The 19,196-nt window shown below is 36.3% G+C and overlaps 1 protein-coding gene across 1 annotated transcript in view; it reads left to right on the forward strand.

Moving 5' to 3' along the window:
* Bbox1 (gamma-butyrobetaine hydroxylase 1) overlaps positions 1–14,824 on the forward strand; it is a 42,082-nt gene extending 27,258 nt beyond the window's left edge. Inside the window, exons 4-7 of the mRNA XM_051183798.1 lie at positions 3,509–3,614; positions 9,671–9,867; positions 11,825–11,991; positions 14,301–14,824. Of these exons, the coding sequence (XP_051039755.1) occupies positions 3,509–3,614; positions 9,671–9,867; positions 11,825–11,991; positions 14,301–14,461 (631 nt within the window). The 3' untranslated portion in view covers positions 14,462–14,824. The remainder of the gene's footprint in view (positions 1–3,508; positions 3,615–9,670; positions 9,868–11,824; positions 11,992–14,300) is intronic.
* Positions 14,825–19,196: the final 4,372 nt, after the last annotated feature.

Consider the following 19,196-nt stretch of genomic DNA (forward strand, 5'->3'; position numbering starts at 1 on the left):
CCATGCCCCAACTGACTTACTGTGTTAACAGTCAATATCTTTTAGTTATCTATGCAGACAAGGCTGTAGCCCAAAAGAAAATCAGATACTGTGTTCCTAGCCATACATTTCCCAGGTCTGTTATGCTTTTATCTTAAGTCCCAATCCTCTGCTTTAGTTGTTAATTTTCTGGTGGTACAGAAAACAGGGGAATGTGTTGAATGGCAGCATGAATTCACCTCGAGTATACAGTTAAAGTCCAAACAGGGATTCCCTATATGTCAAAATCCCATAGTTCTCCAAACACTAAATTGAGAGAGCAGTTTGAAGAAAAAAACCTATAGAGAGGAGATTTAAAAGAGAGGCAAGGCTCAGCAGATAAAGCAATTGCTGTGTAAGCATAATGGCCAGCAATCAGATCCCAGGATTGATATGAATGTTGTGTGGGCATAGTGGCTTGCTAGCAATTCTAGCGTTCAGAAAGTAGAGACAGGAGCAAGCTGGCAACTAGCCTGGCCAAATCAATGAGCAATGGTTTCAACTGAGATAATCTTTAGTTGTGATTGAGGAAGACTACCATATCAATGATTATGACTGGGACAGGTTATGTGTAAGACTTTCCATTTTTATTTTGTCACCTAAGTAGTAATTTCAATAGTATAGTAAAAGTTGATCATTTTCCATTTGGAAAAGGAATAAATCAAAGAAGCTTGCTTTTGCCACCACTGTTAAATATATTTCTGGTTGTCAGATAAATAGGATATGGAGATAAATAGGATACTGATAGATGATAGAAGATAGGTAGATTATAGCTAAATAGATAATGATAGGTAGACTAGAATAGATTAGATAGATAGATGATAGATAATAAGTATATTGTTAAGAAAAAAAGAAAGAAAATGAAATCTACAAAATCTAATAACACATATAATAATTCAAATCAGCAAAGTTGCAGGGTACAAGAAGAACAAGTAAAACTTAACTGTAGCTACACATACCAACAATGAGCAATCTGAAAAGTAAATTTAGCCACCTGAAATTTAAAATAGAATCTAGGTGAATAAAATATCAAATAATAAATGTAACCAAGGAAGTAAAACTCATACAATTAGAATATAAAGCATCCTTGAAATAAATTGTCTTAAATAAATGAAAGAATGCCTTGTATTCTTATAGAAATATGTAAGATGTTAATAGATGTTAAAGATGTTATAAAAATCTGTTGTAAGATGTTAATTCTACCCAGGCCAGATTACATAGTCAACAAAATCTCCACCAAGATTGCCCTTCTCTTTTATAGACTGAAAACCAAGTTTATATAAATTTCAAGGAGCTACAAATAGACAAAGCTAATTTATGATAATCACTATGGGGTGCTACTTGGAAAGAAAATGAATTATTGAGTTCAGAAATAAACCTGTTCCTTATGGCCAACTGATTCAAGGAAAAAAAAAAGAAATTGGATCCTCTGTCTAAGACTCTCTCACAAAAAAGTAACCAAAATGAATCAATGAGCTAAAAATAAAATATAAATCAATAAAATTCTTAGAAGAGAACACACAGGTAAATTTTAATGATCATGGCTTGAGAAATGGATTTGTAGCTACTCTACCAAAAGTGTGTCCAACACAGAAAAGACAGATAAGTTGGATTCCACAAACATTAAAAACCTATGAGCATCAAAAGGCATTCATTCACTTGGAGCTGGAGAGACAGCACAGTAAAGAATACTGACCGCTCTTGCCATGGACACAGATTCAGCTCCAAACACTCAAGCTGGGAAGTTCTCAACCACCTGTAACTCAAGTTCCAGGTGACTTGATGCCCACTTCTGGCCCTGAAAGCACTACATGCAAATGGTGCTCATACTCAGAAATACATACATACATACATACATATTATAAATAAATCTTTACAATTACAAAAAAATGCAAAAAAATCTATCAATATATGAAAGTTTTCACAAATCAGATTTATGACAATTGCCTGGAATCCTAGCTATATAATGAACTATTGTGATTTAACAAAAAATATAACTCATTCTAAAAATAAGAAATTTGGATAGATAATTTTCCAAAGATGCATAAATGCCCAGCATGCACATTATGAAATATTCATTATAATTAGTCATTAGGAAGATACAAATCAAAGCCATAATAACACAACATTAAAAGGGTATACAATGATAACAATGTTTCTAAACCCAGGCACAGTAAAGTCTAGGTATGGATGTGAGGGATTTCAAAAAAAACAAAATGGTACAGCTGTTACAGAAAATTAGGCCATTCCTCAAAGATATAACACAGAAAAACAACGTATATGACCTTCCATTGTTCTCTTATTGATATATTTTAAAAACTAGAAACAGGTGCTCAAATATGTACATGTACACATGTGTCCAGACTGGCACTGCATGTAACAACCAAAAAGCAGAGACAGCCCAAATGGATACACCAATGAAAAATAGATAAGCACTTTGTGGTCTCTCCATACAAGTAATGCAGGATTTAGCCACCCAGCAGAACACAGTAGGTGTTTCAGCAATAAAGGAAAGTGATGGGATAAAATGTGCTCTAACACCATGAATAGATCTTGAAAACATTATGCAGATTGAAAAAAACGTCAGGCACAAAAGGACAAACACTGTACTATCTCTCGTGTATTAAATATTCAAAATAGGTAAATACATAAAGACAGAGAGCAGGTCAGTGGTTCTCAAGGATCTAGAAGAGAACAGAATGAGAAGAAACTGTACACTTAGACAAGAGCTTTAAACTGTCACTTTTCTATTGCTGTAATAAGACACCATAAACAAAGCAACTTACAGAAGAAAGGATTATTTGAGCTTCCAGTTCTAGAGGGATAATAATCCGCTGTGGTATCATCAGCAGGCATGGTGGCAAGAACAAGAAGCTCGGAGCTTAGAGAAAAGAGCAAGAATGAGGTCTTAAGATCTCAAAATCTACCCTTGTAGAATAATACCTTCAATGAGACCATGCCTCATAAACCTCCCAAATAGCACTATCAACTGGGGACCAAATGTTCTGGTTTCTGTGACTATGGGGGACATTCTCATTCAAGCCACTCAACAAATTTTAGCTATGAATGACCAAATGGTTTTAGATTCACTATGCTGAGTAGTGCCGCTACCATTTAGACATACTAAGTGCCACAAACATGTTCACTTTTTAAATTGTTCATTTGTTACTATATGAATTTTCCATAGCAAATCATATGGGCTAATCTTTAAAAAAAAAGTCTCATATTCCCATATACACCTCTCTACCAATTCTATAGGAGAGACTATGTGTATTGTTCTTTTGTGTCTTGATAGGAGAAATACAGAAATGCCAGTTCTGAAAGAGTCACTTAAGAGAAAGGTTAAACTCTTTTCTGGCTCTTGGTGATTATGTTAATTATTTCATAAAGTGGAAAGTTTCCACTTCCCCTCACAGAGCAAAAGCATTATAACACATTTCCTCTGGCTTAGTGTCAAACTTTTAAAACACATGTTTCTTGTATTTTGCAGGCACACTTGGCAAGTACAGGACAAAATTGATGCCAACAATGTGGCTTATACAACTGGGAAGCTCAGTTTCCACACTGATTATCCAGCCCTCCACCATCCACCTGGGGTAAGGTGAGCTTCAACACATTTTCCACAGGCCAGGCCAAAGAAAAATGTTTTTCTGAACTGTTTAGATTATATAGCTCATCACTGGATTTGTCTTAGGTACATTTTCTTTTCTGAAACAAAATCTGAACTCGCACACATCTCATGCCTAAGTCCTGAACATCCTCACTTTTTAAAGGGAAAGAGACATTTTTCACTCATCTTTTTGAAATTCAGTTCTTTATTTCTTCTTGGAAATAACTATTGGAGCATTTTGCTTTGCCAAGACAGATTTTAAGACAGCAATATTTTTTGAGATGTTTCTGTACATATATCATGCCCCTGAGAATTAAAAATGAATGAAATAATGAAACATAATGTGAAGTCACATGTCCATCATTTGTACCAGCAAATGAATTTAAAGCTTTGCAAGTTCAGTTTTTTTTCTGACTCAATTGATAAAAGTGTCCACTGCACAAACAGAAGGATATGCATTCAGATGCCTGTCGCCCAGCTAAAAAGTTGTGGGTGGGTATATGTGTCTGTAATCCCAGCTCTGGGGCATGCTAGCTGACAAGTGTGACTGATTAGTGAGCTCAAGGTTCAGTGAGAGACCATTTCCCTAAAATAAGGTAGAGAGTAATTGATGAAGATACTGCTGTTGTCCTTTGGTGTATGCACGCATGAGTGCACATGTGCACATGCACACGCACAGAGAGAGAGAAAGAGAGAGAGAGGAGACCTACCCAATTTAACAGCTTAAAAGAACAGCCAATAGAGGAAGAACACTTGGCATCCTGCTCCAACCTAGTCATGCACATGCATGGGCATGTGTACACCTTCACATCACATGTTTATATCACACAAAAACAAGGTGAAATTAAAAGCTTAACAAAATATTGCTGGGGTATGTGACTCAATGGTAAGAGTGCTTGACCAGCATATATGAGGCTCTGTGTTCAATCCCTGATAGTGACAAATAATAATAATAAATTCTTATTATTATTTTAATAAACAGCTAAATATGTAGCACGTATGTTTTTACTATTTAAGCTGTACTCAGCTCAGCGGTTATTGTTTTCAGTCATCTAGCTCTTGTCAGCTGCTAAAATGGCTATGAAATAGCTCATTTCAAATGATACTGAGATGGTTTGCCTCTGCTCCCCCTAGTCTATCATCTTTCAACAGGCTAGCCTAGGCTTTCTCACATGGCAGCTGGCAACATTTTGCTTGGGGAAGTCAAACATGTGTTGAGTTCTTGGGACCTTGGCCAGTAATTACCATAAGGTCTCTTCAGTGATGTTTTATTGATCAAAGCAATTAATGAGGCTAGCCCAGACCGGGGAGGGGGGAGATAAGAAAGTGGGATGCTCACATGAAAAACTGCAAAAATGCATTGTAAAGGGATGTGGGCAGAAGGAGCAGAGCAATGATAATAGTGCTGGAAGCCCTCTCCTACCCCACGCACAAGTTTCCTTGATAAAGAAGATGCATGGTGCATAACAGTATCCAGGAGATTACTGACTGGACACTTTCTCTCTCCATCTTTACAAATCATCATCTTTCAAACCAAATACATTTTTACAAAATCATTATTTTCTTAAACCAAAAACCATATGGTCAGGAGATTAAAGAGAGTGTAGCCCTCAGCTTTCAGCTACATTGAACATACAAATCTATATTCTCAGAGGTAGATCAGAAGTTGGGTAATTCTTGAGTTAATTAAGAATAAATGAGCCAAAAATCAAAATGATTCCTTTTGGTCATCATCTTATCTGAACGTGTTTTCTCTGTGCCCTGCTTCTTACACATAGTTCTTGCCAGAATTAGTTAGCTAAGCTAGTCTAATATTTGGCTGCATATGCTTTAAATTATTGTATTGATTGTTCTCTGAACCAAACAATGACAGAGAGATGACTCCTGTGATCACCTTTTTGGTTGGGAGCTGGAGAAGAAAAGGAACAGTGAGGCTTGTTCTTAATGTGGTATGGTGATACCAAAACACTCAACGCATTCCACCTGCTAACAATTGCCTGGAGACATTGAACTGTAGAGCAACTTAAAAAATGGAGTTGAATAACTGAGTCCTACTTGGACTTTTAAATTGTGTTTTACTCTTTCAGAATGTAAGTTTGTTTCTAAGTTAAAACTGAAATCCTAAGAAAAAATTATTAAATGGCTTCCTATACATACCTTAAGTATTTTACAGTATTTTGTACTTTCTTGAAGTTTTCTGTTTCTTTACATGCTCTCTCTTAGAAGTCCTTTAATATTAACAAGCTTGATCATGCCCTGCAGTGTTAGATGAGGACATAAAGTGGAAGGATTTTATAGGATAACCACTAACAATTGAGGAACCTGGACTTGAACATACATCTCTGCCTAGATTTTTACATACCAGCATGCTCCAGAACTGGAGTTACTAAGTTCCATAGTCTGTGATGTGATAGGTTATTTGTAGACATTCTCATATTTTACACAACTATCTTCAAGGACAGTAACTAGACCTTGTACTTATTTATATCTCAAAACCTAAAGCATCTTGTGCATGAACAGAGGCAGGAGAGATCTGCTCTAGAGAAGCCATGGAGTGAAGCATGGCAAAGGAGGCATCCAAGACCAATGACTTTCTGTGCTCAATAAATAATGACCCCTGGAATGTTTTCGTTCCAACAGATAGACACACATAGGCCACCTATCTTATCGTTCACATTCCATTTTGAATTATGAAGAGTTTTTAATACCAAAGTTTGATCTTTTCTTTAACAAATAGAAAAGGTAAATGTCCTTTTCAGTATATTTGAAATGATCTGGAAAATGAGTTTCCTAGTGAGGGTTCAGATTGATCAGGATGAGGAGACATAGCTTAAATGATACACAGATGTGGCTTTTTTTCTCTGGGCCAAAAGTCACATGCTTCCATAAGGAAAAATTTAGAAAGGAATTTTTTTTTTATTCTGAATGATTTATGTGAAATAAAATTGGATTTTATATATGACAGGAGTATATTTAGTTTTTGGATTAGTGGTGGAAATGTTGTCAGGCTTCATAATCTGTTTTCTTTTATAAGATTGTATTAAAATATTACTACAGAGAAAGGAGATATTATTTGGCCTAGTCATATGTGAAAGATATCAACTGGCCTTTTTAAAAACCATTGGAATCAATGGGCTCATTACAACAAAATCCAAAAGAATAGAGCTGCTGTGATTCTCCTGAGGACAGAGCTATGTTCATGCTGTGTCTTTTGGAACCCTGCAGACTTGCAGCTGACATGTCGATCTCTCTTTTGTCTCATCACATTGCCTGATCTCTTCTTGACCTGCTGAAATGAGTTTTCTAACATGGCTTGATCAAGAAGTGCACATATTTTCAAGGTGAAAATTTGCCTCCATTTAAATATTGAATCATTACTTATTTGTTCAAGGTATCTTCAACTTTGGGAAATAAGCTTACTTTTTTCATATATGTACATAAACACCTAAGACTGGATTTCTTTCCTTTTGGTTTTTTGAGACAGGATTTCTCTGTGTAGCCTCAGTTGTCCAGGAAAACACTTTGTAGACCAGACTGGCCTTGAACTCACAGAGATCTGTCTGCCTTGCCTCTGACTCCTAAATGCTGGGATTAAAGGCATGCACCACAACCACCTAGCAAGACTAGATTTCTAAGAGCTCTATAAATGAGAAGAGGGACTTTCTTTGTTTTGGATTTATGGCAAATGGGCCAAAGTTTAAATACCATCTTTATCAACATATTAACTGAATTTTTAATTATGAACGTTGACACCTCTGTTTCAATAACTCCATTTGTAAGACAAATTTATCAAATTCTAAGTATATTATAAAAAAGAATGTGCATGACACAATTATCATTTGAGAGCAACTTGTGTATAAAATCATAAAAATTGCAAAACCCCTGTGGCTCAGTAATATAAAGCACATGCCAGGCATGTAAGAGAGCCAGAGTTCGGATCACCACATTGCAATTCTCCAGTAATCTCAGCACCTACAAAACATCCACTAAGGATTCCCTGATCAACCTTCTTTACTAGCTAGATTATTAGTGAGCCCTAGATTCACCTAAAAGAAAAGTTTCATCAATGAATAAAGTGGAGAAGAATGGAGGGAAACCCCTATTGCTAACCCCAGGCCTCTGAACACATGTGCACATGCTCACATATACCACACACATATGTACCCCCATGCATGTAAACATGCATACACCACATACAGACATGTACAAAAATAAATATTAAATACAATTTTAAATTAAATTCTTTAGTCACAATAACTGTATCTCATGTACAGTGGCCATGTGGGACTGGTGATTACTGTATTACACGACAAAGAAGAACATGTCCATCACTACAGAAAGTCTTGAGGACCACTGTTCTAAACCACATGTGGGTAAAACCAAGCTAAATGAATGTTTTTCTCACTAACACAGATATCCACCCAAGCATGGATATTTTATTCTTTTGTGGTATGAGAAATCAGCGAGACAATAAATTAAAATGTATTAGAATTAGTAAAAGTGAAGTTTTCCCAACAGAATACCATTAGATCTTTCAAGCAGAAAACCAGGCTCTAAATTTAGGTGCTCAGAATCACCTAACCCAAATTAACCTACTAAAAGGAGTCACAAAATCAATGAGAAACTCTCTTCATAAAACAATTCTTTTAGTTTTTCTGTTTTGATTTTCCAGTGGTAATATGTTCACTATGTTCAGTTAAAACATAGTCCAATTGATACTTCCCCCATTTGGTTTGCCATTTCTGGTGTTTCTTGTTTTTACCCATCCTCCCATAGTCCCAGCCAACTTCATTGCTTTTGTATCTTCCAGTCTGAACTGGAAGCTGCAAGTAGCTATGGCCTAGCATGTTCCCATCTTAAAATCAGTGTACCAGAGTGACACTACTAGACTGATACATTATTCTTCAGTGCAGTCCATGCTATATCCAGAGTCAGTGTCCCTTATGAACAACAAAAAGTACAAGAAACCTTCATCTCACACTTAAGACTGTTAGAGACAAGAACACGATTATCCTTTCAATTTGACCTACTCCACCCATGATAATGCTCTGCCAATCATTTTATTACTCGGTATACTGTATATTTTTCCAGCCCTATCATTACAGTCACCTATAACATGAATAATAAAAACTCATAAACATATATTGGGGTTAAAGCTGAAGACCAAATAAGCAAACCAGCCAGTTACTAGAGAGTTCTCACGTCTACCAATGCTCAGATCGAAGGGGCAGTCGTATCCTCTGATTGCACTTCCAAACTGCACTGCCTCTCAGACTGTCTAGACTGCTCTGAGATCCTGCCTTATATTCCTCTCTAGTGCTGGGATTAAAGGCACAACATCCCAAGTGCTGGGATCAAAGATGTGAGCTCTGTTTCTCTTTTTAACTGATTCACTCTTATGTAGCCTTGGGCGGCCTTCAACTCACAGAGATCCATCTTCCTCTGTTTCCTGAGTGCTGAGATCAAAGGTGTGGCCACCACTACCTGTCCTTTATTGCTAACTAGTGACTTAGGTATGTGACTAACTAATGGCTTTGAGTGTGTGTGTGTGTGTGTGTGTGTGTGTGTGTGTGTGTGTGTGTGTGGCTAACTAGTGGCTTAGCTCTTAACTAGATGTGTGGCTAGCCAGTGACTTATCTCTGCATTCTGATCTTCAGGCAAGCTTTATTTGTTAGATTAAAAATAAACTATCACTAGAGTCACCTATTTTTATTCTAATTCTTTTATGTAACTCAGGTTTTATCCATAATCCTCGGTCCAGCTTAAACCTGCCTCTGTTATTGCCTTCCCTGCCTCCAGTTAGTGTAATCTGTGAACTTTATTCTATGCCCATATCTTTAACTCCAGCAGGTTTGAATTATACCCACATTATTGTAAGCAACTTTTCACCTCCCCACTTCCTCTCAATACTGACATCAGAGAACAGGTGTTTTTAAGTTTATTGGTTTATTTTTTTATTTGTATCTTTTTAAAATATTTAACATAGTAATTTTTAGAAGTGGGTGCTGTTATCTTGACCTATTTCTCCATGTCTCCTTACAGGTTCAGCTTCTGCACTGCATAAAGCAAACAGTCACAGGAGGTGATTCTGAAATTGTAGATGGGTTTAATGTGTGCCAAAAGCTCAAGGAGAAGAATCCTCAGGCATTCCACATTCTGTCCTCCACCTTCGTGGATTTTACAGACATTGGGGTGGATTATTGTGATTTCTCTGTGCAATCTAAACACAAGATAATAGAGTGAGTAGTCTTATAAATTTCCTATACTTGAAACAGCTTTAAACAGCAGGAAGCTTTGGTTAACTCCAAAGCTTTGACTTAATATGTTGCTAGAAGAAAAAAAAAAAGACGATGAAGAAATGGCATTAAAAAGTCACCAAGCAACATGAATTTTGTTCTCAATCAATATTGGATTTTGGGGTAACTAAGAATTCATGCATACTTCATTTTTAAGTATAAACTCTGCCTTGTCAATGAGATTAATTATAGCTGTTAGAAAGTGTACATTTGGAAGTGAAAGAATATAAAAGAGATAAATCCAGAAGTTAAGTCCGGTCAACCAGGAGCTATTGGTTTTTGCTTCTGAGCTTTGCCATCTTGTTGGCTTCATTTTCAAACATAAATCTCACAAGCTCAAAGTTTTTCATCATCCTTCATGCTAGCAACCGTAGCACAAGAACAGCATTTTTATTTCAAAAACTATGCCACATCCGGATGACTCCCTGCCCAGTCTTATCTAAGTCTGTCCATGAGACAATCACCAGGATGGCCTACCAGGGAGTTGCAGAGTGCTGCTTGCCCATAGCTGGATCCCATGTGCACCTCTGGAGTAGAATCTGCCTCATTTTAGTCACATGTACTACCAAAGAAACACCCCTCAGAGAGTTCTAAGTCAGCAGAAATCATATGTATATCCTACGTAGATGATTTAGTTTTATCCTTTTTAAAAACTTCAATGTGAGTACATGATGAGAAACATCTTATTTTCTTTGACAGGGTTGGTCCTTCATTCTTAAATAGGATACATTTCTCCATGTTTCCTTTTTTACATAACCAATTCTCTTTCTTTCCTCTCTCCCCCCATCTCTCACTGTGTGTGTGTGTGTGTGTACCTGTTTATATAGATGCATATATATGATGTTCATATGAAGGCAAGAGTGTGTTTCTCAATTGTTCTTTACCTCTCTCCCTTTATTTTGAGACAGGGTCTTTCATCAATCCTCACACACAGAAAGTACTTTGACATCTGAGATATCTCCCCCACCTTATCTTTTCTACTAACACAATTTAATCATGATTTTCTTGAACATAAAAAGAACATTGATTTAACTTTTCATTTGAAAATTGCCTTCTGTGTTGGTTTTTATAATATCCTGTATTTAACTATATCTCAGTCAAAACTGGAAAGGGTTACACTTCAGAATCAATCTGTATTATTTCAAAAAAAAAATAACCAAATAGCACAGAAATAAAGTAACACACACACACACACACACACACACACACACACACACACATATATATATATATATGTTTAATTTTTCAGCCAAATTACAATTTGTTTAATTATAATTAATGTTTAAAGATACTGCACATGCTCCAAAAGCAAAGGAAAGCAGAGTTCAAGTTTGAGAAAAAGGGGGTCTGTAGCTCTATAGACTTTGTAAGGAAGATACTTGGTTGCCAAACTTTCCTTACATTTCAGCAAACTGCTGAACACACATTTTATGGGTAGAAATAGATGATTTTCTGGAGACGTTGGATGGAAAATGTGGAGAAAAGATAAGTTTCAGAAATAAATTTTAGGTAAAAATAAATATAATGTATTCTTTGGTGACTTGTGAGATGAGAAATTTTCCCCTTTGGAAATATGGTATCTTTATACAGCTTATGTTGTGTTCGCCCTGAGATACTCGTGTCTCAAACTTCTGACAAGCATGTACAGCTGCCCCCAGCAACTCAAGAATATTATTTATAACTTGCCAGTTAAATTCAAACACTACTTTTTAAAATGCTATTTGGGATTTCAACTTGATATAAATAGGCACAATATGTATAATTATACAAATATATCTAAACATCACATCATCCTATTTTGTTTAATCTGTATGTTTTTAATGGATGCTCTATTTCTGACATATCTTCTAAGAGAAATTGATCCTTATTTGATGTTAATTTTGCCTATTAAATAAAACAGGTTGGATGATAAAGGTCAAGTGGTTCGCATCAACTTTAACAATGCAACCAGGGATACAGTCTTCGATGTTCCCATTGAAAGAGTTCAGCCTTTCTACTCTGCTCTGAAAGAGTTTGTTGACCTCATGAATAGCAAAGAATACAAGTGCACCTTCAAGATGAATCCAGGTGAGTAGAGGGAAATGGTATCCAGACTGGTATCACTGCAGACTATTAATGAGCATCTAATTTGCCTAAATAGAATATTTAGTGCCATCTCTACTTCTAGGCAGTTGACTCCTCAGAGTTAAAAAAAAAATAGTCCTTTTTGCAAGCTCTCTTGGAAATCCTAGCACATGAAATTTAAGAGCCTTCAATCTAAGGATACTTAAAAGTGATGCCAGATGAAGCTTATGTATAATATTAAAAATGTTTTACATTTTCTGTCCAGATAGTCACCTTCTTAATAAGCTTTTTGAAAACTCTGTCATCTGTGTGATTTCCCTATTTTATTAAAGTCAACACGGCTCAAACCCAAGAAAGGATGCTATTTTTCCCTTACACCAAATTCTATATTATATTAAGTATCATGATCACAAGTTAGATTCTAAGAAATGGTATAGAAATTACAACTTGAAAATCACTCAGTCCTAAAAATGCACCACTTCCTCTTGAGATAGTGGAAAATATAGAGTGTACAAACGAAATTTATTTTAAATTCTTCTGACTTGTTAAACAAAAAACCTTTGTAATTCCTTCTCCAAAATACATGAGTAATGTTTATTGATAAAACTTACTCACAAAGAGAGTAATACTAAAACAAAGCAGGACTCAGCCAAACTTGAGCTATTTTTTCTTGTTATTGATTTTTCAATTAACAATAAAATTGTGTTTAGCATATATATTTTGAGATATGAATATTATGGAATGGGTAGCTTGAGTTAATTAATAATGCACATTTTACAATCTATCAGTTTTCATGAAGGGAACACGTAAGATCTATCTTCTCAATGATTATAGCAATCATTATTGATTATCGTCTCCATGTTGAACAACAGATCTAAACATGAAAGTTCACATGTTATTTGCAATAAAAGGCATAATTTCTTTTTGTTGCTGATTTGGCCAATTTGAACATTCTTTTAATTATTTGAATTTTTTGAGATTCTGTTTACTTCTCTTTTTGCATGTATGAGGGTTTGCCTGAATGTATTTCTGTGCACTACAAACATACAGTGTCCAGAGAGTACAGAAAGGGGCATTGCATCTCCTGGAGGTAGAGTTCCAGACAGCTGTGAGCCAACATGTGGATGCTGGATATTGAACAAGGATCCTCTGCAAGAACAGTACTCTTTACTGATGAGCCATCTCTCCAGGACCTAAGCACACCCCATACATGCTCAAACTCATCTTTAGCTCCCAAGCTAAACTTCAACAATACTCGTGCTTCATTCTCCTAAGTAGATGACACTACAGGAACACACACATACCACACCTAGTTAAGTTGTTTTTAGAAATCCTCTTTGACATAATAAATGGAATAAATAGAACTAGATAACTCCATTAAGCCTTCAGCATGCAGTCAGAGCAGATTTATTTTAGGGGTAACACCCTATAAAACAGAAACATCATGAGAAAAAAGTAATAGTAGGACCTGGAATCTAAGTCTTAACCATTTAGTGGCTTTGGGTAAATGCCTCAATTTGAGTTTTCTCATATATGAAGAGATGAAATACTGCTTTCTTTTCAGTATTTCCTTTTTTTAAAAAATGTATATAAAATATAGAGGATGTAGGACATAAGCCAAAACTTTACTATCCTTATAGTTATTTGAAGCTATTAAACTGGGAAGCAATGTATATTATTGATGTTTTCAAAAGTAGAAAAATACAAAACCTTTACCACGCCCATGATAGCCCATCAAGTTATGAAGTTTAAATATCATGATCCATATGGGAACTATTGCCTATGGTTGTGTATCACAGATGATCTTAGCAAGTTCCAATAAACAGTTCCAACCCAACAGTCATTTAGAAGGCCTTGGAAAAACTAGAGGGGTCACAAAAAAAAAATCAAAAGTCAAGAATGTAGGAAAGGGATTGGATGTGATGAGCATAGGCAGTGGCAGGCATGGGAGTATGAGAGAGTGGAGGGAGAGTATTTAGAATGCACATGTACAAAATTGTTCAGTAGCAAAAAATTAGTTTTTAAAACAAAAGCCATAGGTGTAAAATTTTGTTTACAAGAGAAACATATTTTTTCTTGGTGTGAACCGAGTAGTGGTGGCATCTCATATATTACATTTTCTTGGTATTTGCTTTCTTAATGAATACAGTACATTCTTACTAATTATAGTCACTATGGCAAGCAACAGATCTGAACATGGAAATTTTGTTATTTGTACCAGAATGCATAATTTCTATCTTGTAAGTAATAATTTTTATCTTTGTAACTCATCGAAACACAAATTATTCATGTTGAAAATTTCTCCTAATTAGGTGATGTGATTACCTTTGACAACTGGCGCTTGCTCCATGGACGTCGTAGCTATGAGGCAGGAACTGAGATATCCCGCCATCTGGAAGGAGCTTATGCTGACTGGGATGTAGTGATGTCAAGGCTGCGTATTCTAAGACAGAGGGTCAAGAATGGGAACTGATTTTCCTGTTCTTAAATCTTAGTGCAAGTCTAATGACTGAATGTTATTAGTTATAGCCATACTATTCTCATATCATGATCAACATCATTTACATATTAATTTCTTTAAATCTGAACATGCAAACATGTAATTTCTCTTATCAGAGTATTCTTCCTTGCTATCACAATCAATGTCATGGTAGATGTCATGATAGGGGCCATTTTAAAGCATCCCTTCTGTGATAATTGTGCTCTGACTTCCTTTGTTTTGTGAGTGTCACCAGAACACCTATAATTAGTTCTGAATGAAACAAATCTTTCTGACAAATAAAGCTTTTTGTGTAGAAATAAAGATTGTGCTTTAAATAAAATGTCTTAAAACACATCCCCATTTGGTTGCCTACATGATCTCATTTTTCATAACTGCACATCATGATCTTTAAGATGCTTGGAAAAGGCTTTATGTTCTAAAAGATCTCTTTTATTCACTCATCTTGAAGGATTTTGTTGTCCATGTTTACAGAGATCTCACACACTTGATGATAGTCCTAACATTGTTTGTAATATTTATGTCATGGAAATAAACCCAAGTATGTCTGATTAAAAAAAAAATCTAGTGTCTGTAAATTTGGCTTGGCTAAAGAAATGCCCCCTATAGACTTTAAGAATTTCTGTCACCTAAAGATATATCATTCCTCCTCATTCCTTACCTTCAACTCAGGAATTCTTAAAAGAGGCAGGCAACCTAATTGACTAGACAAGATGTTTACTCACCTCTGGGCAGCCTTACCAGCTGGTCTCAGCTTCCCACATGGCCACTTACTACCCTAGTGATGGACCAAAGATGGCACAGTGCAGCATGAAGTTGTAGTCTGTTGAGCCTCCTATTCCAGGGAGATAAAGAAGCTTTGAAATTCTGATTTCTTGAGATTCCGGTATCACCTACATATTCCATTTTGTATGCATTTGAATCTGTAAACTTTTTCTAGACATTTTTAAATTTATTCATTTATTTTATGTCCTGACTGCAACCTCCCCTCCCTCCTCTCCTCCCACTGCCTTCCCTACTTCCCCATCCTCCCATCCACCCCTCCTCCCTCCATATTTGATCAGAAAGGGGCAGGCCACCCCTGGATATCAGCAAAGCATGGCATATCAAGTTGTAGTAAGACCAAGCACCTCCCCAACTAACAGCATGGGGAATAGGTTCTCAAGAGCCAGACAAAGCACCAGAGTCAGCTTTGCTTCCAATGCCAGGAGTCCCACAAACAGACCCAGCTACACAACTTTCACATATATTCAGAGGACCTAGGTTGGTCTGTGCAGGTTCCCTGGTTGTTGGTTAAGACTGCAAGTTCCCATGAGTCAGGCTAGATATTTCTTTGGGTTTTCCTCGGAAATCCCTCACAAATACACACACACACACAAACACACACACACACACACACACACACACACACCACATATACCCTGGCTTCTACAATTCCTCCTCCCTCTCCTCAGGAGGACTCCAGGAGTTCCACCCATTGTTTGGCCATTGGTCTCTGAACCTGCCTCCAACAGTCACTGGATGAAGGCTCTTTCCACTGACAAGCGACAACCACGGTAGTCACCAATCACAGGGGACAGCCAGTTCACTGCTGCCATGAGTCTTAGCTGGGGCCATCTCTGGGGATCTTTGTGAAATTAATTTCAGTTAGCATACAAAGTAGGAGGTTTCATTGTAGTAACATCATCTTAATACATATTCATCTTTATTAGCTTCCCCCAATGTCTTGCCTCATCTTCTATCTTGCTGTTTAAGGCTTGGAGAACTATATTGAATAAGATTGGAAAGACTGGGCACCTACACCTCATTTCTGATTTTACAGGAAATTCTTCCAGCCTTTCTCCATTAAGTATGATATAGGTTAGATATAGGTTGTCACATCTGGCCTTTAATATGAAGGAATATGTTTCTTCTGTTCCTAGTTTCTTCCAACTTTTAATCATGAAGGAATATATAGGCTCTTTTTTAATCCATCAAGTTAATGGTGTGCTTACTATCATAGCTTATTTTTGTGCTGTATTAACATTTTGTCAACTTGTATATGTTGAAAGTATCCTATCCCCACAACAAAATCAACTCCATCCTCATATATGATCTTCTTTAAAGTTCTTTAATTCAGTTTACAAAAATTTTAGTAATAAGCTACATCTATGTTCATCATGAAAATTAGTCTGTAGTTTTATGTTTGTTGATTTATTTGTCTGTTGTTGTTGTGCCCTTATCTAGTTCTGCATCAAGATGATGCTGGCTTAGTAGGAGTTTTTTTAGCTTGCCTTTATTTTCTAATTCGTCTACAGTCTAAGAAATACTAATGTTCACTTCTTTTAATGGTTTGGTAAAATTCACCAGAGCCTCCTAGCCCTGAGCTCAACTTTTTAGGGACAGTTGTTATTATCACTTCAACCATTTACTTTCTATGGATCTGTTTAAGGCCTTCATATCCTATTGATTTAATTTTGGTAAATCATATGTGTCTCAGAATTCACCTTTCTCTTAGATTTTTCTTTTAGGTATTTTTGGATTATAAATTATCAAAGTTTTCACTAAGATCCTAAAATTCATATGGAAGCACAAAAGACCACAAGTGTCTGATACAATACTGAAGGTATTTTCATATCTAATTTCACTGGAATCGCTTGTCACAATCCTCTTTTCACCTCTAGTTTTATTAATTTGAGTAGTCCTGATTCATTAATTTCTACCCTGACCTAGATTTTCTTTTCTATGGTATGTATCTGTTTGTGAATCTGGGAACATATAAGTACATGCATGTACCCTTGGTGTCCAGAAAAGGGAGTCAGATATCCTGGGGCTGGAGTTATAGGCAGCTGTGAGCCATATGACATGGGTACTAGGAACTGAACTTGGGCTCTCTGAAGTAGTAAGAAGTGCTACTAACTGTTGAGCTGTACTTCAACACCTTTTCTATTGTTTTATTTTGAATTTGATTGCTCTTTGCCTTTTGAGCCTTTAGGTGTATCATCAGGTTATTTGAAACATTTTCTGTTTTGTTTTGTTTTTTGTTGTTGTTTTGTTTTGTTTTGTTTTTTAATGTGAGTACTTATATCTATAAACTTTCCTCTTAGGATGCCTTAGCCATATTTCAAATGTTCTGATAGTATACTTCTTTTCATATGGCACTAGGATTATTTTTCTAATTTCTTCTCCCAATTTCTTCAATAACCCATTGGATACTCAAAGGAATTGTTAATTCCTTGAATATTTGCATAGTTTTTATAGTTTTCCTCTTATTAATTTCTACTCTTATTTTCCTATGGTCTGATGAATTATAAGAAATTATATAAATTATTTTGTATTTGTTAAGACTTGTAGCCTTAGAATATGTTGTTTTAGAGGTTTAGGTAATGGATATAAGTAAAGAGACAACAGGTATGGCCTCAGAAGCACTGTTCAGCCTGAAGTGCAGTAGCTCTGCTGTCTGAGATAAGGAAGCATGCAAAGCAGATTTAGAATCCTACTAGATATCTAGATACAAACATTTACAAAGTGATTGTAAAATAATCTGAAATGTATGTGCTTAGTGGCACAATCATGGCTGTCTGGAGCATGAATGGAATTCTGTATCTCATTCCTGGACATGAGACATTTCTTTGTGTAGGGGGAACAAAAGCATCTGGGGAGGTCTGCAGAAGTCATTTTCTGCTGCAAGCTCCTGGTACTTTCTATAGGGCAAGCCATGGGGTCAATACTGATGAACACTATGAATAGTATGGGGGCTCCATGAAGTTTATGGAAATATTAGGATCCCAGCGAAGTCATCTTCCACAAAGCAGATGACCTGTGACCTATCGTGATAGCACTCTTCACACAGCAAATGCTGATAGTCACTGGCATTCTTGGTTTTGTTTTGTTTTTGTTTTTTTTAATCCATCTCCAGACTCTGCTAATTGAATGCTGTAGTGGTCCTATCTCTGGAATTATCCTCTTCCTTTGCTCTATTGTGTCACTATAGGTTCTTAATTGTATCCCTCAGCTTCCTCAGATCTAAACACTTTTGTGGATAGCTATCCAAGTTTCCAAAAAGGAGTGAAGAGAATGATTTTTCCTCCCCTATCTTATTTGTGACATGACTGCTTTGCTGCTTGTTAAAAGCTACATAATTAATGGCAACTGATAAATAAAAGAAAATTATGTCCAAAACTGTCTTACCTAAGAAAATTTAGAATGGGGTAATGATTGTGTGTTACGAGTAAGGTTTTTTCCTGGGCCCACAGCTGCGCCAGCCCCAATTAACACACAGAGACTCTGTATTTGATATGATGCTGTTGGCCAGGTACTAGTTGCTTATCGGCTAGCTCTGCCTTAATTATTAACCCATTTCTGCTGATCTATGTATTTCTCTTACCGGGGAGCCAGTTGGCATTCTGCTTTCTCCAGACTCTCCATCTTGACTCCTCCTTTCTACTTCCTCTTTCCTCCTTGTCTCCTAGTCCCTCCTATCGTCCTTTCCTATTGGCCAATAGTGCTTTATTCATTAACCAATAAGAGAAACATATTTACAGAATGACATCTCCCATCAATTGTGTTTCTTTAGTAGGTAACTCCTATAGAAATTCCTATCACTGTGGGTATGTCTTCCTCAAAAAAGCTGTTGGGATTTTGCTTTGATCCTTGGAAAGGCAAAACATTACATTCTACCATCAATACTTCCAGCTATGATCAGGAACAAGGTCAAGACTTTCAGACA

Source organism: Phodopus roborovskii, unplaced genomic scaffold, assembly GCF_943737965.1.
Source record: "Phodopus roborovskii unplaced genomic scaffold, PHOROB, whole genome shotgun sequence".
Classification (NCBI taxonomy): Eukaryota; Metazoa; Chordata; class Mammalia; order Rodentia; family Cricetidae; genus Phodopus; species Phodopus roborovskii.